This window comes from Talpa occidentalis, unplaced genomic scaffold, assembly GCF_014898055.3.
Source record: "Talpa occidentalis isolate TD23 unplaced genomic scaffold, MPIMG_talOcc4v2.1 talOcc4.14, whole genome shotgun sequence".
NCBI classification, from domain to species: Eukaryota; Metazoa; Chordata; class Mammalia; order Eulipotyphla; family Talpidae; genus Talpa; species Talpa occidentalis.
The window spans coordinates 20,610,061-20,632,603 of NW_023601433.1; the positions used below are offsets into that span (position 1 = coordinate 20,610,061).

General features: G+C 42.2%; 1 protein-coding gene across 4 annotated transcripts in view; it reads right to left on the bottom strand.

The window, feature by feature from the left end:
* Positions 1 to 1,714: 1,714 nt before the first annotated feature.
* The window catches only part of NVL (nuclear VCP like), a 79,926-nt gene continuing 59,097 nt past the window's right edge, over positions 1,715 to 22,543 (bottom strand). For 2 of the 4 annotated variants that reach the window (XM_037510172.2, XM_037510174.2), the window contains 4 exons: positions 14,478 to 14,554; positions 11,615 to 11,703; positions 6,922 to 6,992; positions 1,715 to 2,013 (listed from right to left, as the gene is read on the bottom strand). In XM_037510172.2, the coding sequence (XP_037366069.1) occupies positions 1,969 to 2,013; positions 6,922 to 6,992; positions 11,615 to 11,703; positions 14,478 to 14,554 (282 nt within the window). In that variant the 3' untranslated portion in view covers positions 1,715 to 1,968. The remainder of the gene's footprint in view (positions 2,014 to 6,921; positions 6,993 to 11,614; positions 11,704 to 14,477; positions 14,555 to 22,543) is intronic. The other 2 variants (XM_037510173.2, XM_054694830.1) reach the window with 2 other exon arrangements.

Below are 22,543 nucleotides of genomic sequence, written 5' to 3' on the forward strand. Positions count from 1 at the left end.
AGGAAACAATACAGGAAAGGCAAAGAATCTAGTTTCCAAATCAAGCACCCAAAGTTACCCGTCCCCTCGTGGGTAAAAGTCCATCCAAATGGGATTGGCCCAGAGCATGGCCCCAAAGCCTGCCACAAGTCTAAAGCATCTTCCAGTGGGGACCCACAGAAAAGAAACAACCAGACAAGTGCTCGCTTCGGCAGCACATATACTAAGAAACAACCAGACAAGCCCGGAAGGAAAAGAGCAAAATCAACATCAAGATAAAAGCTGCCATTGTCACCTCCCCACGGGTCTCACCCACATCTGTGTCACCCAGTCCACGACCAAAAGACAAGCGCAGTTTCTTCACGTGTCTCTAGGCTCCATGCGCCTCCTCCAGGTCTCCTGGCTCCAACCTGCTTCCTTCCTCAGTCTCTTCTGCAGCTTCTCCTCTTCCTGCTCAGCTCCACCCTCCCTTGGGTGGGGCAGGGAACCTCCCCCTTTCCTGGGGACCACCCTGTTACAGTCGCTAAAGGATGTTGAACTATGTGACATGATTAACCTGTATTTTGGAAAGGTTTCCATGAATTTCGTGTATCAGACATTGAGACAGGCGTTCATTTAGGCCACATCAGTGTCTGTGAGAAGGATGGATTTCAGAAGCATTCCTAAATATTAGATGGCCGATCAGAAGAATCAAAGATAACGTCAAGATTTTTAGTTTGGGGAACCAGGGTTTTGGGGAAAGGAACAGATGTCAGGGTGAGGAGGGAATCTCGCGACTTCTGTCTTGAGTTGTCTGTGTGGAGAGCTACTACGGCCTGAGAAGACAGACTGTACTCAGTTGTGACTTAACAAGGAGCCTTTACCTCCATACCTAAGAGAGAGTTCTTCAGAGCAACTTTGCTGTCTCCCCTCTCCGTAGGGGCAGCTTTACTGGCACTGGAGCCAGATTATACTACCAGTATGTTGAGGAACATTTTGGAAGGCAACAGGGGTCCATGCAACACTGATGGCTGCATACATCTTTGAAGCTCATGGTCTCCAGGAATAGAGGACAGCAGTACTGTCGGGTAAGTTAATCAACAAATTCAGCCTCTGCTCATCTTTTAAGTCTCATTTTCTTACCACTAACCAGATGGGAGGACAACAGGAGCAGAGTACCTGATGTCTTAGGAGGAGAAAAGAGCCGCTAACTTATCATCCTAGCATAATGACCACATATGGTTCATTACCTTTCATTTGCATTTTTAATATATTTATTACTATTGCTTTTGATTTTCTTAATGTTTATTATAAATTACATTATGAGTATCACACAGAAAACACACTCATGTAACTGTCACCATATCAAGGAGGGCACAACCAACATCCAGAGGTCGCCTAATTAATGCTCCTTCCGGATATGCATCTATTATCTTCAAAAGGGTTTATAGACTGAACCAACACAGAGTTCTGCCATACTTTAAGGAAATTAAATAGACAGCAATTAACTAAAACAGGTAATCCTAAATTGGGTCTTTTTGCTATAAAGGATATTGCTGGACAACTAGAGAAACGTGAATGTAACTCAAGGGCTAGGTGACAGCCACGTATCAATGATAATTTCCTGATTTTGATTGCTGTCTATGCAGAGTATCATGGTGTGTAGGTTGGCGCTTTTAGGTGTTTCAGTCAGAAAAAGTTCTTTTTATTGTAATTATAACTCTTTTGTATAGTCAAGAATATTTCAAAATAAATATTTTATTTTTAAAAAGTATTAGCTATTTTATTAGCAGTTTTTAATTGTTTTCATTTTCTTAGAGAGGAGGTAGGGTGTTTCTACATATGGATGCCAGACAGAAAGAATCTTCAGCTTCAGCTTTGCCTCATTAATTCAAGAATAAAATGCTTACATGAGGCCACATCTGTGTCAACCTGAAAGGGGGTGGCTCAGACATGTGGGCTTCTCTGCCAGTTCCATGTGCTGTCCTCCTTCCAGGCCCACTGCTGAAGTCACTGGCTGAGGGACCATGGCAGGGATTCATACATCACTTGATCCTGAGAGGCAAGAAGACAGAATAGAGAGCTGATCACTATTACGGGCTGGACTGTGTTCCCCTAAAATTAAAAAAAAAATTTTTTTTAAAGATTCATTTATTTATGCATACAAGAGCTGTGGCACAGGCCAGAGATGCGGGGGGTGAGAGGATCCACCAGAGACAGAGAGGGGAACAGCACAGGCAGACTGATGAAAGACACTGCTGAGGGGAGCAGCGGGGGAGACAGGAGAGGTCTGCCGCACCATGTGGGTTTCTCCCTGGCCGGCCGGGGATTGAACTCATGCTGCAGAGGCTGTGGATTGCTTCATAATGCAGTGCTTAACCCCTTGCGCCACCAGGGAGGCCCTCCCCTAAAATTTGTATGTTGAAATCCTGAACCCCAGTATCTCAGAATATGACTGTATTGGGAAAACAGTCATTAAGATGAAGTCAACAGTATGACCTCTAGTCCAATATGACTGGTGTCCTTATAAGAAGAGACTAAGCCATGCACAGGAGCGACAGCCACATGCACACACAGAGAAGACTGTATGGAGAGAGGTCTCAGAAGAAACTAACGTTGCCGACATCTTGATCTTAGACTTCAAATTGTGCAGAATTTGAAATTTCTTTTGTCAGAAAAATTTGCTCTTTAATCCCCTGATTCTGGTGAACTTGTGGTATATGGCATCCCTAGTAAACTAAAACATAGAGAGGGCTGACCTCACTTCCTGCACCTCAACCCATTTATACCCCTTTCTAGTCATGCCATGGATCCCATACTCTCCAAGTGCAGATTACAGTTTGTCCTAAAAATCAGGTCAAAGATGCTTATGTCTAAATCTCATTGGTGAAGAAAGCAAAATACTTAACTGTACTAAATCCAGATGGCCAGCAAAAACAAAGGTTTCTTACACTTTATTAATATTTATAAAACACTGCCAGAGTATTTTCCAGTATGGTTTGAATCATTAACATTTTCAGCAAAAAAAAAAAAAAAAAAAAAAAAAAATCTCTATTTGCTTTCTTTTTTTTCTTTTTTTAAGATTTATTTATACAAGAACCAGGATACAGGTCAGATGCACGGGAGGGTGAGAGGATTCACCCTAGACAGAGTGGGTAACAGAACAGGCAAACTGACAAAACACACTGCTAAGGGAAGCAGCAGATGAGACAGGAGAGGTCTGCTGAGCCATGTGGGATTCTCATTGGCCGGCCGGCTGGGATCAAACCCGCACTGCAGAGGCTGCGTACAGCTTCCCAGTGCAGCCCTCAAGTGCCTGTGCCACCAGGGAGGCCCTATTTGCTTCACTTTCTTGACACCACTTATTATTCTCTGTCTTTTAAGTCTCAGTCATTCTGGTGGTCATTCTGTAGTGGCATCTGATTGTGGTCATAGTGTCATGAGGTCATTCCACTTACACACACTTATCTTTTTTTTTAAAAAAAATTTATTTATTTACGCAAACAAGAACTGGGGTACAGGCCAGAGGTGTGGGGCATGAGAGGATTTACCAGAGACAGACTGGGGAACAGAACAGGTAGAGTGACTGAAATACATTGATGAGGGGAGCAGTGGGCAAGGCAGGAGAGGTCTGCTGCGCCATGGGGTCTGCTTCCTGGCCAGTCGGGGATCGACTCGTGCTGCAGTGGGTGCCAACAGCTTCATAGGTTGTGTTTTAACCCCTTGCCCCACCAGGGAGGCCCAACATATATTTACCTTAAAGACCAACAAGATGTTTTTTTTCCCCTTTGCTTTTAAATTTTTTTTTTTTTAAGATTTGATTTATGCATACAAGAACTGGGGTACAGGCCAGAGGTGTGGGGGGTGAGAGGATTCACCAGAGACAGAGTGGGTAACAGAACAGGCAGACTGACGGAAATACACTGCTGAGGGGAGCAGCGGGTGAGTCAGGAGAGGTCTGCTGCGCCATGTGGGTAGCTCCCTGGCTGGGGATCGAACTTGTGCTGCAGTGGGGGCGGATAGCTTTGTAGGTTGTGTTTTAACCCCTTGTGCCACCAGGGAGGCCCTGCTTTAAAAAATTTTTTAATCCAGGGCCTCCCCGGTGGCGCAGCGGTTGAGCGCTGGGTTGCGAGGCTGCCCGCGGCCTCTGCAGCACCGGTTCGATCCCTGGCTGCTCCCGGGCCTCCAGAGGAGGGTCCCACATGGCGCACAGACCTCTCCTGCCGCCCGCTGCTCCCCTCAGCAGTGTACTTCGGTCCTTCTGCCTGCTCTGCTCCCCGCTCTGGCTCTGGTGGATTCTCTCACCCTCCCGCGCTTCTGACTGTACCCAGTGCTTGTATAAATAAATAAAATCTTTAAAAAAAATTTTTTTAATCCAGTTTTGTCCAATTATTCTTTTTGGTAATTTATAAGATTGAAATAGATACAAAAAGTTATAAAGTAAAAGCAGCTCTCTCCTATTCTATCCCCACACTGAGTCCCTTTAGATTTCCCTTCTGAACATACAAATACTAATATTCATTATTCTTTCCTCTTTTTTATATAAATGGTGGCTTATCATACATATGATTTCTTCTTTTATTTCACAATATATTTAAGAGTTAATCAGGTTTTTTGGAGGGTTTTTGCATCATAATTCATAAATGTCATTAAGACTTCAACCTTCAGCTATTATCAAACAGTGTTCCACAGGGCCTCCCCGGTAGCGCAGCAGTTGAGCGCTGGGTTGTGAAGCTGCCCGTGGCCTCTGCGGTGCCGGTTTGATCCCCGGCTGCTCCCCTGCCACGGGAGGAGCGTCCCACATGGCGCGCAGACCTCTCCTGTCACCTGCTGCTCCCCTCAGCAGTGTACTTCAGTCTGCCTGCTCTGCTCCCCGCTCTGGCTCTGGTGAATTCGCTCACCCTCCCGCGCTTCTGACTGTACCCAGTGCATGTATAAACAAACAAACAAACAAACAAATAAATAAATGAATAAAATACATACCTCTTTAAAAACAAAAACAAAAAGCGTTCCACGGACAAACCACTTTACACTGACTTGAGCATTTCTCAGGGCCATCCAAAAGCAAGCTGTGTACAACAGCAACTGTTTCCTCATGTAGTGGCCAACAAGGTATGGTTAAGTTTTGAGATTTTGCCAATCAGTAGGTAAAAAGTATTATTCTAGTTGCTTTTATCAGTAAGTTGAGAATATTTTCTATTTTACTAATTCGAGAAAAATCTCCATATTTTCTTCTAATACTTATCTGGTTTTAGTTTTTACGTATAAATCTTTGATTTATTTGGAATTTTTGTTTAAAGATTTATTTATTTATGCATACAAGAAGTGGGGTACAGGCCAGAGGTGGGGATGGGGTGAGAGGAATCACCAGAGACAGAGCAGGGAACAGAACAGGAAGACTGACTGAAATACACTGCTAAGGAGGGTGGCAGGCGAGACAGGAGAGGTCTGTTGCGCCATGTTGGTAGCTTCCTGGCCAGCCAGGGAGTGAACTCATGTTGCAGAGGCTGCAGACAGCTTCACAGTGCTGTGCTTATTAACCCCTTGTGCCACCAGGGAGGCCTTATTTGGAAATTTTATCCTGGTATTTAATATGAAATATCAGCTTAACTTTCTAAGGCAGTTTCCTAGTTGTTTCAATATTAATTATTGAATAGGGAATATGTGTATATATCTGTATGTATTTTTACATAAACTTTATAATTGGGCCCATTCCTGAATTTTATATTCTGTTCCATTAGTGTGTCGGTCATTTCATGTGTCACTACCACAGTGTTTTAATTATTGAGGCTTCTGAAAAATATGAAAGTGGTTTTCAGTTCCCAACCCCAGGCTGATCTTCTGGTTCTTTAGAAAATAAATGGTTAGGGGGCCTCCCTAGTGGCGCAAGGGTTTAAGACACAACCTATGAAGCTATCTTCAGCCACTGCAGCATGAGTTCGATCCCCAGCCAAGGAGCTACCCACACAGCACAGCATACCTCTCCTGACTTGCCCACTGCTCCCCTCAGCAGTGTATTTCCGTAGATCTGCCTGTTCTGTTCCCCATTCTGTCTCTGGTGAATCCTCTCATCTCCCACACCTCTTACATAATCAATCTTTAAAAATAAATGAATAAATGGTTAGGAGAAAATATCCTTAATATGTATTCCTTTTTATGTGGCACAGTAAACTGATTTCACTTAATAGCAACCATTAACTTATTACCAACCATACCTCAAGATAGTAAGAAATAAAGATAAGATTTATCACTTTATAGAAGGAAAAGTCAGAGTGATTTTAAACCCTTCTTTGACCCTGTGATAAAGATATCTTTACTTTCCTGGATTAAAGGTATGGGAAAGACCCTGAAGCTTAGTTGGGGTAGTCTAGCTCCAAGAAGCTAAGAAATATTGTTCAAAGGGGGTTGGATGGGTTAAAAAATACTTGAATGAGAGTGGTTAAAAATTCTGAGACTGTGGAAATAGACATAGGGCAATTCTGTCTCTACTTAAGAGTGATTAAAGGATCTAGTTAGGAGAACTGTGCTTTGTGATCTTTAAGAAACATGCATAGGGGCCTCCCTGGTGGTGCAGTGGTTGAGTGCTGGGTTGTGAAGCTGCCTGCAGCCTCTGCAGCGCCGGTTCGATCCCCGGCTGCTCCCCCCGGCCACCTGAGGCGGGTCCCACATGGCGCGCAGACCTCTCCTGCCGCACAGACCTCTCCTGCCGCCCACTGCTCCCTTCAGCAGTGTGCTTGTCGTGCCTGCTCTGTTCCCCGCTCTGGCTCTGGTGAATTCTCTCACCCTCCCGCGCTTCTGACTGTACACATTGCTTGTACAAATAAAAAATAAATAAATCTTAAAAAAAAAAAAAAAGAAACATGCATCATTAAAATCTCTTAAGAACATTTTCATAAAGGCAATTATTTTGTTTTCATAATTTCTTATCCACTGATCTCCTTTCTCTATAGGAGCATTTCTCACCTTTTTTGATATAGAAGATCTGACTTTCTTGAAAGCTTCTTCAAAATGCTTCTGACTAATCTTGAGTTCACCTGTTGAGCAAAAGCATTATATCCATGTCTCAATATAGTCTGCTAATTGTGATTTTTTACTTAATTTCTCTTGAGAGATTTCTAAGCCTTCAAGGGGGAACACTGAATAAATTAGTGATGACATCAGTTTTATTCCTTTTTGGAAGTTTTTAAGAAAGACACACACACACACACACACACACACACATCATGCTTACCTGACCATATCTATTTTAAAAATATTTATTTATTTATACAAGCACTGGGTACAGTCAGAAGCGCGGGTGGGTGAGAGAATTCACCAGAGCCAGAGCGGAGAGCAGAACAGGCAGACTGACAAGGTACACTGCTGAGGGGAGCAGCAGGTGGCAAGAGAGGTCTGCGCACCATGTGGGACCCTCACCCGGTGGCTGGAGAGCGAACCGGCGCTGCAGAGGTTGTGGGCAGTTCGCAACCCAGCGCTCAACTGCTGCGTCACCAGGGAGGCCCCTGACCATATTTAATTTTGCATAAATGCTTAAGTTTTCTAATGTACATTTTAGGGCTACCTTCCCTTTCCCCCAGAATTCAAAAGAGTTAATTTTAGGGGCCTCCCCGGTGGCGCAGCGGTTGAGCGCTGGGTTGCGAAGCTGCCCACGGCCTCTGCGGCGCCGGTTCGATCCCCGGCTGCTCCCCGGCCACCGGAGGAGGGTCCCACATGGCGCGCAGACCTCTCCTGCCGCCCGCTGCTCCCCTCAGCAGAGTACTTTGGTCCTTCTGCCTGCTCTGCTCTCCCCTCTGGCTCTGGTGAATTCTCTCACCCTCCCGCGCTTCTGACTGTACCCAGTGCTTGTATAAATAAATAAATCTTAAAAAAAAAAAAAGTCAATCCACATTATGTTCTATTTACTTATTTATTTCAGTTTTACTCAGGTATTTTTGACATATTTATAGTTTAAGGTGGTGTATAACTTAATGATTTGAAACATATATATACTGTGAAATGATCACCACAATAAGGTTAGTTTTAACACCTCCCCCTCACATAATTATCTTTTTTGTGGTGATAACTTAAGATCTTCTCTCAATAAATTTCAGTTAATCAATACAGTGTTATCATCAACTATAGTCACATGGTATACATTAGATTCCCCAGAACTTATTTATCTTACAGCAGGACGTTTGTACCCTTTGACCAATATGTCTCCATTTCCCCCACCAGGTGTTCCTCAGATTTTAACCCAGTATACCACCAAGAGAGAGACATCTCTCATGAACAGATTGCCATTTGTAGGACCTCTCTGCTTTGTTTACCTTAACAGTGATGTCAGAATTTGTTATATATGCTTTATAAGATAACACCCAAATATAATTATTAGCAGTCGATATCTGTACAGAGGCTTGTAAATTTTTAGTGCCAATATATTCAAAGAGTGTCACCAGATTTAATGTTCAGGCAGTATATTACCACAATATGTTTGACCCCTCCCCCCCATAATCTAATTATGTATCACCTAATTCCAAATGGAATTTAAAATCGCTTACAAAACAAGCTCACATAACTGAATTTTTTTTTTAAGATTTATTGTAGTTATTTATTTATTGATACATACATACAAGCACTGGGTACAGTCAGAAGCGCGGGAGGGTGAAAGAATTCACCAGAGCCAGAGCGGGTAGCAGAGCGGGCAGAAGGACGGAAGTACACTGCTGAGGGGAGCAGCGGGCGGCAAGAGAGGTCTGCGCGCCATGTGGGACCCTCCTCCCGTGGCCGGGGAGCAGCCGGGGATGGAACCGGTGCTGCAGAGGCTGTGGGCAGCTTCGCAACCCAGCGCTCAACCACTGCGCCACCGGGGAGGCCCTCACATAACTGAATATTAAAATTTAAAACATCGCAGGGCCTCCCGGGTGGCGCAGCGGTTGAGCGCTGGGTTGCGAAGCTGCCCGCAGCCTCTGCAACGCCGGTTCCATCCCCGGCTGCTCCCCGGCCACCGGAGGAGGGTCCCACAAGGCACGCAGACCTCTCCTGCCGTCCGCTGCTCCCCTCAGCAGTGTACTTTGGTCCGTCTGCCTGCTCTGCTCCCCGCTCTGGCTCTGGTGAATTCTCTCACCCTCTCGCGCTTCTGACTGTACCCAGTGCATGTATAAACAAACAAGCAAGCAAGCAAACAAACAAATAAATAAATAAATAAAATGCCTCTATTAAAAAAAAAATTTAAAACATCGCAAACACTACATGATATGCACAAAGACATCTTTACAGACACATCACTCAAAGCAGTGATATTGAAGGCAAAGATAAACAAAGAGAAACCCCACCGACTGGGAGAACATTTTTGCACACAACACTAATGATAAAGGACTGATCACAAAAATCTACAAAGAGCTGATAAGACTCAACAAAAACAGAGAAAATAATCCAGTCAAAAAATGGGCAGAAGAGCTAAAAAGAAATTGCTCTGAAGAGGAAATGCAAATGGCCAACAGGCATATGAAACAATGTTCAACATCACTTGTAACCAGTGAGAATGGCACATATTAAAAAAACTAGCAACAACAAATGTTGGCGAGGGTGTGGAGAAAAAGGAACTCTCCTGCACTGTTGGTGGGAGTACAAACTAGTCCAACCACTATGGAGACCTGTGTGGAGATTTCTGGACCTACTAAACATAGAGCTTCCATATGATCCAGCAATTCCACTCCTAGGTATTTACCCAAAGGACACAGAAACATCAATTCCAAAGAGCACCTGCACCCCTATGTTTATAGCGGCACTGTTTACAATAGCTAAGCTTTGGAAACAACCCAAATGCTCAAAAATAGATGACTGGATCAAGAAGATGTGGTCCATATACACCATGGAATATTACTCAGCATTCAAAAAAGATAAACACATGCAATTTGCAGCAACATGGATGGCGCTGGAAGGGATCATGCTCAGCGAAATAAGCCAGAAAGAAAAAGAAAAATACCGGATGGTCTCACTCATAGCAGGAATCTAGAAAACTTAAATAAGGGACCAGGAAAAAGAATAACTATAAGAAAGAAAATATCAAAATCAACAAATAACTATGAACAAGAGACTCTCTATGGGGATTGGGGGGCAGGTAAAGGAGGGCTTGGGGTAAAAATAAGGCGGTTGTAATTGTATGGGGAATATAAAAATAAAATTTAAATTAAAAAAATAAAATAAAAATAAATGGAAAAGAAAAAAAAAGTAAATGCAGTGGATAAAGTGATCTGGGTAATAGTTGACTTGCAAAAACATCTTCACTCAGGAGTTTTGTAGAAGTAGCATAATCTAAAAGTGTAGTTAATGCACCTCATGAAGTTTGCTTTGTCTCTTTTAACCTTGGGATTAAAATTTATTTAAAAATCAAAAAAAAAAAATCAAAAAAAAAAAAAAAAAAAAAGGCCTCCCTGGTGGCGCAAGTGGTTAAGCACTGCACTATGAAGCAATTCACAGCCCCTGTAGCACGAGTTCGATCCCCAGCCAGGGAGAAACCCACATGGCGCAGCAGATCTCTCCTGTCTCGCCCGTTGCTCCCCTCAGCAGTGTACTTTGGTCCATCTGCCTGTTCTGTTCCCCACTCTGTCTCTGGTATATCCTCTCACCCCCTGCATCTCTGGCCTGTACCTCAGCTCTTGTATGCATAAATAAATAAACCTTTAAAATAAATAAATAAATAAATAAATAAAAATAAAATTTAAAACATCGCAGACTTCATAACGAAAATGTGTGTTGGTGAATCTAAGCATGTGAGGCTGTAACTGTAAATAAAATTTAGTTCTATGATTCTTAGCAGCCAAAGAAAAACGGGGGTGAGGGGATGGGGAGAAGAAAATCAATACAAATAAAAAAGACATGTACTAGAACTACTGAATAATTTCAAATTAAACTGAACTTCAAATTAAAGTGTAAGTTTAGAGGACAGGTAGGTCTTTTTGAAGACAGCAGGTATTCTAAAGTACTGTAGCCATAAACACTGACTGAACAACAATGGATACAGGACCTAAGCAAAGTAAAGCTATTTCTATACTTAGCACAGTTGGAATGCAGGTAACAAATGAATCTTTTTTGGCCACACACACCCAAAGAGTAAGAACAGTGAAAAGCTACTGAAATGGCCCCAAATCATCACAATATGGATTTTGTATTCTGAAAGGAGACTATAAATACAGGGAAATTTCTTCAATTTTCACTTCTCATGTGTGTATTCTCTAAGCTCTTCTTTTTAGCACGCACTGGTTTGTAATAGGAGAATGCAGAAGAATGAGAAGGTTCTCCAGAATTGATAAAGAGAACAAACTCATAATGAAGACGACCTTCTTGCCTAAATCTAAGCATTTTGTTTATGATGATAGTAAAGATATAATACTTTCGTCAGAGAGCTACCAAGGGACTTTGCCATTATTATAGTTGTCAGCCATATAGGTTACAAGACAATCCATAACAGCTTCTAAAGAGCTCAGTTTTAATACCACAGAACAAGTCAGTTTTAATAACACAGATAACAAAGCCGGCCGGTTAGCTCAGTTGGTTAGAGCGTGGTGCTAATAACACAGATAACAGATGCTAGAAAATAGTCATTTTCCAAGTCAACAGTGGTTTAGGTATAAAGAGTGATAATTAATTAGAATTGAGAGGTTCTGAAGAGAATCACCTTTTTCATCTCCGCTCTTCTGTCTTGCCATTTCCTGTCTCAGAGCACAAAGAGAAGCTTCTCGTACCAAAGCAGAGAGATCTGCACCCCTATAATAAAAGTGTTCTTAGTTATTTAGAAAATGCAAAAGCCCAGCAATTTTCTTTTCTTTTTTATTATTATTTTTTTTAATAGAGGCATGCTTTTATTTATTTATTTATTTGTTTGTTTGTTTGTTTGTTTTGTTTATACATGCACTGGGTACAGTCAGAAGCGCGGGAGGGTGAGAGAATTCACCAGAGCCAGAGCGGGGAGCAGAGCAGGCAGAAGGACTGAAGTACACTGCTGAGGGGAGCAGCGGGCGGCAGGAGAGTTCTGTGCGCCATGTGGGACGCTCCTCCCGTGGCTGGGGAGCAGCCGGGGATCGAACCGGCGCTGCAGAGGCTGTGGGCAGCTTCGCAACCCAGCGCTCGACTGCTGCGCAACCGGGGAGGCCCAGCAATTTTCTTTTAGATCACATATTAATCAGGAAAGAAATAGGCCAATAAAGATGGGACAAATGGTTTATAAGCAGGAAAGTTTTTAGATTTCATTTAAAATATTTCTAAATTTTAGAAGAAAGGAAATTTAAGGAGGAAACAGTTTGATGAAACACAGAGATCCCCACACTAAGAGCTACAGATGCCAACATTAAAACAAAAGTTGAAAATATTTAGTCAGTAGAAAAAAATTATATATCATTAATTGTAAAATTTTCATTCATGAGGCCTACACTAAAGTGCTGGTTCGCCCATTCAGACATTAACATCTAGAATAAGATAATATAAAAAATTATTACGTTTCCAAGTTTAAAAGGGGAACATACAAGTTAGGAAGTTTTTGAGGTACTTAATTCAAAGCTCAAGCTGAGAAGACACAAATTATTTAAGAAATGAAAAGAACAAGTTTATTTAACTATTCTATGTAATAATATGCTGAGTCAACATGGTTATTGAATCAGTAAAAAACTAGCCTTTCACATTACATCTTTAACAGGATTCTTAGAGATTCTTTGAGAATGAGTTTGAATTTAGGGATTAAAAACCTTATTTCTAGACACTATTGACCATTCTACACAATGTTGACCATCCACACAACATATAAAGTTATTAATAATTATTAGACCTTAAATTATTTACTGAATCTAATACTTCCTAAAGTATTAGGGTTATAACATTATTTAATAATCATGCACAGTTGGGGTTTCATTCTTTTCTTTAACGTTACATCTAACATTGGTACAGGGACACCATCAGCTGATATAGACAGCTGAAGACTGTGATATTATAGTATCTCTCAAACTGTATTGACAGTGGCATTAGAACTCCAAATATGTACCATTCAACATGAAACCTAACCACTTTATAAACCGACACCCTATGTGGTGTAATCCAAAAGGTTTGGCCCAGGGTAAGTACTGCCATCAAAACTGCCTGAGTTGGGTCTCCCCGGTGGCGCAGCAGTTGAGCGCTGGGTTGTGAAGCTGCCCGCAGCCTCTGTAGCGCCAGTTTGATCCCCGGCCACTGGCGAGGGTCCCACATGGCGCGCAGACCTCTCCTGCCGCCTGCTGCTCCCCTCAGCAGTGTGCTTCATCACTCTGCCTGTTCTACTCTCTGCTCTGGCTCTGGTGAATTCTCTCACCCTCCCGTGCCTCTGACTGTACCCAGTACTGTATAAATAAATAAATATTTAAAAAAACCCAAAAAAACAAAAAAACCCAAAAAACCGAAACTGACAATCTTTTCAGATTTCAGGACTCAAAGGTATAAACTACTTATTTGTGTTTTTTGCCCCCCTCCTTGATAATAAGTTCAGTTAATTAATTTCCAACTAGAGGGAGAAATAATTTCTCCTTAAACGGAACAAGGAACTTTTACATTATGCCCATCACCACCATCCTGGGTCTCTGATCATTACCCCCTCACTGGGTCACTGCTTTCTTAAGTCAGGCAAGAGTGGTGTATTTCTCAAGTACACTGAGGTGGCAGAACAAGGATTGAGAGTCACTGCCGTGGTCCATATATGAAAAAATTGGAGATAAAATTTTGTATCTTGACGATACCACCAAAAATTGATCAGCACATAGACTCATCTCGTTAAGAGATGATAATGTGAAATTCTTCAACCAGAACTGGGAAAGACTGAGTGTCTATTTCCATTAATGGGTATGTTCTTTGGATATAAGTTTACATTGTTGAATAAGAGATTTCAGAAGATTGACCTAGCTTCAGAAAACACAATATTCAGCCTTGCCCTAGAGGAATACTGTGAGCACCAAATCAATCACTGAGCTTTTAAAATAAGCCAGAGGAAGAAATTCTTAAGTTAACCTTCAGTATCTTTTTCTTCCTGTATACATTGGAAAATTAACCAAAACCTTTGCTGAAACTATAACTATCACAAAAAATGTGAAGTTGAAGGCAGAAATATTTGATTTGCTTTTACTACACAGAGTGGATATTATCAGATGTTTTGTGAAAAATGCATTGTGAGGCTTGGAGAAGCATCAGTTTATTTTCTTTTAAATGTTGAAGCTTCTGAATAATTTGGCAGCCAATAATGAAATGTCTTAGCTCAAATACTCTGGGAGAACAGCAGACAATTTCTGAAGGACAACAACAGTGGTCAGGGTAGCTGAGTAACAAGAAGAGAATTCCCCCTATTTCTGGAAATTCCTCAGTGCCTCAAAATCAGTTGTTCCTTCTCTAAGATGGAAGGGCCAGATTCCATGCTAGGTGCCCTACAGGATACCTGACTTAATCCTCGGAACCTTCTCCCTCATTTTATACCTCAGGAAACTGAACCTCAGGGAGCTATAATCTGACTTAAAAAATGAGGTACTTACGAATAGCGATCACAGCGATGGTCACCAGCAATCGCTTCCAAATTTACATCTGCATTCAGTGGGGGTCTGGTGCCATTCTAAATAAAAGAGAAAAATTGAGAGTTTATAAGTGAATTCTTTTTTTTTTTTAAATTAGAACTAATGTTCTTTTTTTATTATTTTTAAGATTTATTTATTTATACAAGCACTGGGTACAGTCAGAAGCGCGAAGGGTGAGAAAATTCACTAGAGGCAGAGCAGGGAGCAGAACAGGCAGAAGGACCGAAGTACACTGTTGAGGGGAGCAGCAGACGGCAGCAGAGGTCTGCGCGCCATGTGGGACCCTCCCCTCTGGCAGCTGGGGATCGAACTGGTGCTGCAGAGGCTGCGGGCAGCTTCGCAACCCAGCACTCAACCGCTGTGCCACTGGGGAGTTCCTATAAGTGAATTCTTTTCTACATAAAAGCTTCTTAATAAATAGTAATTACTGTGTCAAATGAATATAGTTGACTCCCAGGCCAGTGTTGGATGATTTTAACAAATTCTGATTTTGAGAAATGAGGCTAAGCAGAGCCCAAACTTAGGAAAGCTAAAGGCAAGCGATTTATGTGCATGAAGTTTGAAAAATTTGTGCAGTTACAGCGAAAAAACAAAAAAAAAAACCCACCAAGAACAAAAGTCACCAGCTCAATCTTTGCAAAGGGTTACAAACACATTTCCTTTGCCTGATTAATTAAGGCAAATATTTAAACAGTGCTTTTTTTTTTTTTAAAGATTTATTTTTATTTATTTATACAAGCACTGGGTACAGTCAGAAGCACGGAAGGGTGAGAGGATTCACCAGAGCCAGAGCGGGGAGCAGAACAGGCAGAGGGACCAAGGTACACTGCTGAGGGGAGCAGCGGGCGGCAGGAGAGGTCTGCGTGCCATGTGGGACCCTCTTCTGGTGGCCGGAGAGCAGCCGTGGATCGAACCGGCGCCGCAGAGGCTGCGGGCAGCTTTGCAACCCAGCGCTCAACTGCTGCGCCACCGGGGAGGCCCAACAGTGCTTAGTTTTGATGTGAGATTTGGCTAGGAAGGGAGAAAAAATAGTGAACCTGGCTAAGAGTGAACAAGCAGTAAACTGCTCAACAATAATAGCCAAAAGTTTTTGATGGTCTATGATGTGGTTTTTGTAGAGTGTGGGGTCCTTGGGGTCACTCTGGGAAAGGTTTCACCAGAGCTCCCATTTCAGCGACAGGCGGTGAGTTTCCCAGGCGAGTTTCTCCAGAGACGTTAGTTATATTTAAAGGGCAGGTTTATTAGGGAAAGGGACAGGAGAGTTAAGGATACTTGCATAGACACAAGCAGGCAGGAAGAGCTGCCTCAAAAGGGACAGGTTTGCTGAGAGAGGCCTGCATGGTTGCAGATGGGCGGCCTTGAAGAGAGCGGCCTCCACTGAGGGAGGTCAGTGAGGAGAAACCCCGGCCTGGGACAGGTCACAGGCAGGCGGGAAGCTGCTGCCCTGCAGAGCGAGAGAGTTGGTGAAAAGAAGCACCTGCATAGGCACATGTGGGCAGTGGGAGTGCTGCCCTGAGCCTGTGCAGACACTGATATAGTCCTTTTCTCTTTGGGAGGGGTCAAAGAGTGGAGTGGCCTGCTTGTTGCTGATGTTGGATAACTTGGCAAAACCACGAAGGGACCAGAGATTCCAGGGTGGGCTCAATCTCCATATCTTTACCCTCAGGCCTGTGCTCCACTCCCTAGAGCAGTCTGATCCTGCTTGGGTTTCATGCCTTGTGACAAGGCACTGGCATCTAGGGGTCCTGACCTCTACAGCTGGGTTAATGGTCATGTTCTTTCCCTCTACCTCTACCTCCTTGTGTGAGTCAGGTTCTAGTCTTGTGGCACCTCCTTTACAGTCTTTTTATTCTTGTCCTCCATCAGTCTATGTGTTCTTTCTTAGGCCCTTCCCTAAGTCACAACCCTGACTCTGGAGCCAACTCTCCTTCTGCTCATACTAAGAGATGCCAGAAATGACAAGTATCTAAACACTCTTAGGATCCTAACAATATACTGCACACAGTATGCAACTTAAAAAATTTTTAGTGACGGGCCTCCCCGGTGGCACAGTGGTTGAGCACCGGGTTGCGAAGCTGCCTGCAGCCTCTGCAGCGCCGGTTCGATTCCCAGCTGCTCCCCGGCCACCGGAGGAGGGTCCCACACGGCATGCAGACCTCTCCTGCCGCCCGCTGCTCCCCTCAGCAGTGTACTTCAGTCCTTTTGCCTGCTCTGCATCCCGCTCTGGCTCTGGTGAAATCTCTTACCCTTCCGCGCTTCTGACTGTACCCAGTGCTTGTATAAATAAATAAATCTTAAAAAACAAAACAAAACAAAAAATTTAGTGACAAGCTACAGAAGCGCACAAAGAAGTTTCATTCTTTAAATCAACATCTACATGTTTTTTCTTTTTTTCTTTTTAAAAGATTTTATTATTTATGCATATAAGAACTTGGGTACAGGCCAGAGGTGCAGTGGGTAAAGGATTCATCAGAGACAGAGTGGGGAGCAGAACAGGCAGATATACTGAAATACACTGCTAAGGGGAGCAGTGGGCAAGACAAGAGAGGTCTGCTGGGCCATGTGGGTCAGCTCCCTGGTAGGGACTGAACTCGGGCCCCCGCAGAGGGCCAGGGCTGGGAGGGCCGTCGTGGTGGTAGTGCTGAGACTTAACCCTAGCCCCTGAGAGAGGCCAAAAGAAGTTTTCAGTGATTTAAAATGTATGATTTAATGGCAGATTTGTATTTATTCTTTATAGCTTACATATACCGTGCATTAGTTGTTCCTTTATAGCAAATATTACATTAGGAAATAAATTGTTTAAGAAAAAACACACAGAAGAAAGTGAATCAACATACCATTAAGCTTTAAGTAAAGAGTAAATATTAGCACAGCAGATGCTCCAAGCACAGGGCTGGTCAGATGACCTGGCACCTGTGTGTGCACTTCTCGGTCCAGGGTCACATAGCATCCTCCACAGCTCTCAGTGGGGCATGTTCAAGCACTCCATAAACTCTGTATTTGTTAGCTGCTATTACTTAGTAAAATGCAAATGTTCACAACACAGGTTCAAGAAACAGTTGTGTTTGCCTTTCAACCCATTTTGACTTGGGAATAATCATAGAAAAATAAAATCTTTGTGTGACCTTAAACAAACAATCTTGGTTTAGGAATCCAAAGACACAGAGAAATTGCTCTGATCTATAAATCTTTTCTGACTTTTAGGACTAAGACTAAAGAATTTTATTCTAATCTCCCCATATTTCAGGCATTATTAGGGAATTTTTTTTTTTTTTAATCTGGGCATTAAAGCAAAAAGCCAGCAAACTCTGAAACAGAAAATTTAAATATTAATAATATCCACTTTTCTCACTTTTGGCAACCTGCAAAGACCTGTAAGTCTGACCTGTGAAATCTCCCTAAAATTAGTCTGCTTCCTCTCCCTCTACACTATTTAACTTTAGCCATTGATAGAGACCTTGAAATAAAAACATGCAAGCTCTCTGGAGGGAAGATGTAAGGTAAGGATATGAAACCGCAGAGCAGTCCTCCTTAGAGGGCACCGAAAAATGAAGGTGTCACCAAGCTGGGACTACCAGTTCCTTCCTCCAAAGCAGGTACAGGGAGCTCCATGACTGAGAACTTGACACACTCATAATTGAAGCAAAACTACATTCTTTTTTTTTTTTTGTGGGACACTCGCCAGTGGCTGGGGAACAAACCGGTGCTGCAGAGGCTGTAGGCAGCCTCACAGCCCAGCGCTCAACCGCTGCGCCACCAGGGGAGGCCCCAAAACTACATTCTAAGACCAAAAAGAATTGTTAAAAGTCCTCCTTTGCCCTCAGTACAAACAGACACTGAGAACTATTTAACTTCAACTGTATTGCTACCAAAAGTTGCTTTTAGGGGTCAAATTGATTTTTGTATCAAAATATTTTTCCTTTTTTTTCATATTGACAAGTTTGTGCATGGTTGCTGCCCAAAGGGTCTTTGACGCTAATTCTAAGCTCTTCCTCTTTGTGCCAGATAACTATTGTTGAAAAAGCCCCCAAAATCAGATATCTCTATCTATCTATCTATATATATATTTGCACATAATAGAAAAATCTGAAAATTGAAAGAAATGAAAGGAGTTCCTGACAGCCAGGAACTGGCCTGATACTACTTGGTTGGTCTTAGTGTTGCTAGGACCTGGCCAGGAACTAAAATGGTTGTGTCCTACTGTTGAACATAAGCAATTTCACAGAACATGGTGATCAGATAAGGCTACTCTGACCAGGATTGTCAAAAACAAAACAAGACTTCTCCACAGTCATGTCTGAACATGGGCAAACAGGAAATGGCCAAGCCACAAAAAACCATCAAATAGGGCCTCCCTGGTGGCGCAAGGGGCTAAGCGTCAGCATTATGAAGGTATCCACAGCCTCCGCAGCACCAGTTCCATCCCCAGCCGGTCAAGGAGCTAACCTACAAGCTAACCTACATGGCACAGCAGACCTCTCCGGTCTCGCCTGCTGCTCCCCTCATCAGTGTATTTCAGTCAGTCGGCCTATTCTGCTCCCCACTCTGTCTTCGGTGAATCCTCTCACCCCTCCCACCCCTGGCACCTCTGGCCTATATCCCAGTTCTTGTATGCATAAATAAATAAATCTTAAAAAAATAAAAAAAATAAAAAATCTCCAAATCTGGCTGCTTAAAAAAAATTTATTTTATATATGTGTGTATATATACATATACATATACATATATATATGTATATGTACACACACACACATGCACACATATCATTCTTCCTTTTTGAATAATGTGTGCTTTCTCCTCTCAGGTGTAGTCCCTGTAAAATTCCCACCACCAATTAACCTGTGCACCATCACCATAGTCCCATGTGTTCTTCACACCCCTGTTTTGATCCTTCTCCCTCCCCCTCTCTTGCAGTGGCTCTGATTAATAGTTGCTTGTTAATATTGTTTTCAAATTTATTATAATTGTTTTTTTCCTGATCCCTTATTTGGTTGCCCTACATTCCTCCTATAAGTGAAACCATCTGATATTTTTCTTTTTCTTTCTGGCTTATTTCACTGAGCATAATCCCTTCCAGCTCCATCCATGTTGCTGTTAAATGCATGAGTTTATCTTTTTTTGCCAATTTGGCTGCTTTTTAAAAAACCAATCATAGCTATAGCCTTGGTCTCTATTCTTTCTTCTTTTGAGGTAAGATTTATTAAGACACCCAATCATAGAATTATGCCTGTTTTTAAAAAAAATTCAGAGAAACACCCTGCAAACTCCCAACACTAATAAATACAAATTATTTAAGTACTTTCTTTTTTTTTTAATTTTTTAATTTTTATAGAAGCATGTTTTATTTTATTTTATTTATTTATTTGTTTTGTTTATACATGCACTGGGTACAGTCAGAAGTGCGGGAGGGTGAGAGAATTCACCAGAGCCAGAGTGGGGAGCAGAGCAGGCAGAAGGACCAAAGTACACTGCTGAGGGGAGCAGCGGGCGGCAGGAGAGGTCTGCGCGCCATGTGGGACCCTCCTCTGGTGGCTGGGGAGCAGCCTGGGATGGAACCGGAGCTGCAGAGGCTGCGGGCAGCTTCACAACCCAGCGCTCAACCGCTGCGCCACCGGGGAGGCCCTATTTAAGTACTTTCTAATATCCTATTATGTAGACACCTGACAGTTTTTCAGGATTATTCCTGGTGGTATTTTTACCCCTCTTTTATGAAAACCATGTTATCTTTCCTCTATTTTTATTTAATTATTGAGTTATGCCACCATTTCTCATTGACCCGTATACATACTTTGCCAAGTACAAAAAGATCCCACCAATCCTCTTCATTATATCACACAGAGAAAAAATAATTATCATTTTCCCTTCTCTCCAGACTAGATATTTGGGCTTCAGCTATATCTATTTTTTAATATTTATTTTATTTATTTATGCATATAAAAATTGGGGTGTAGGCCACAGGTGTGGGGGAGTGAGAGGATTCTCACCAGAGACAGAGTGGGGAGCACAACAGCGGATCTACTGAAATACACTGCTGAGGGGAGCAGCAGGTGAGACAAGAGAGATCTGCTGCACTGTGTGGGTCAGCTCCTGATCGGGGATTGAACTCATGCTGCAGATACTTAACTTTTGTTCCACCAGGGAGGCCTGTATTTATTTTTTTTAAGCATCTTGCCACACATAATTTACTTTATTTTCATACCAACATATCCCTTCAGCCCCTTTGACCCTCTTTCTCCCTTCTTCTTAACCTCAGAAGCTTCACTGTTTATTAGTGTCTGCCAATTTTTGCAAGCATTTTGCTTTGTCAAATCATCTGCCATGTAAACATCTAATATGTTTTTGTCATTCTGACTTACTTGCCCCCTGTAATTCCTTCTAACTCCTTCTATTTTGCTATAAATGGTAAGATTTTATTTTCCTTTATAGCTGAATAGTATTCCATTGTGTGGATATACCACACCAACATCTTAATTCAATCAGTGGGCACTTAGGTTGTTTCCATGTCTTGCTATCTGTAAATAATGCTGCAATAAATATTGTAGAAATACATAACTTTTTGATCTAATGCTTTCATTTTCTTTGGACAGATGCCCAAGAGTGGGATGGTTGGATCATACAGTATTTCCATTTTGTTTGTTAAGGTAAATCCAGATCACCTCCCAAAATGGTTGTACCAGTTGACATACCCACCAACAAAGTAACAAGATATTCTCTATCTACATCTCCTCTAGCACTTCTTGCTGAGGGTGGTGTTTGACCAGAGCACATGGACAAAGCAGAAAAAGTAACCTATAATCCCACCCTGCAGAGGCTGTTATTGTTTTGTTGTATTTTCTACTTGACTTTTCTCTTTATAAGTTGAGATCTCTTGGTTATTCAATTTCCTTCACATTCCTCCCCTCCTCAGGAATGAATTAATATGATTGTTGTGGGCCTTCCGGGTGGTGCAAGGGGTTAAGCACCGCACTATGAAGCAGTCCGCAGCCTGTGCAGCACGGGTTCGATCCCCGGCCAGCCAGGGAGCAACCCACATGGAACAGCAGACCTCTCCTGACTCGCCCACTGCTTCCCTTAGCAGTGTACTTGGGTCGATCTGCCTGTTCTGTTCCCCACTCTGCCTCTGGTGAATCCTCTCACCCCCCCACATCTCTGGCCTGCACCCCAGCTCTTGTATGCATAAATAAAAAAAAATATTTAAAAAATATATGCTTGTTGTTATTTTATAAACATTCATATTATTTTTTCATCCAGAAGACAAGCTCCTAAAATGTAATAACTAGTGTTATATATCCTGGTGTACCCACAATAGACATACAATCAGGGATATATTTAGTTCACAATAAACACTGTTGACTAGCCAGAGGACCATTCATTTAGGTTAATATTCTATTATCTTATTTTCTTAATCATTTTATCTTTGATGTAAGGTATTTTGAGTACTTATCCCTTGGCCTGAGGGGTAATAATTTTGTCTAATAGCACTGAAATTCCAGATGGAGGAAGTGTAAAGATGTTCCATGCTGTGAATACCATAGAGTGGATGACACATGACTGGATGAATGAACCAACCATCTTTTTGGGTCCAATCTGTAAGATGCTGAAGATTACAAACCTCATATCTGGACATTGCAGAAATGAACAACATCCCAATCTATCTTTATTTAGTGGTAGCTCAGGGGCAAGTGTGAAAATATTATCTTTATGTCATCATAACTATAAGAAATTTTGGGAACAAATTGTGATTATATGCATGTGTTTGTATGTATATATACATGTACATATATACATTAACCAAAGCAAACAAAATCCTATTATTATAGTTCTTAAGACAGAGTCAAGGAAAAGAATAAATGTCATACTGTAGTCATCATCAAACTTGCTTGATACAGAGAAATAAGTACATAGAACTAAAGAAGGGTTTCTTAACATTGGCATTATGATATTTTGGGTTGGATAATTCTTTGTTGTGGGGCTGTTTTCTGCATTATAGGATGTTTAGTAGTATCATCAATCCCTCTGCCTCAGTG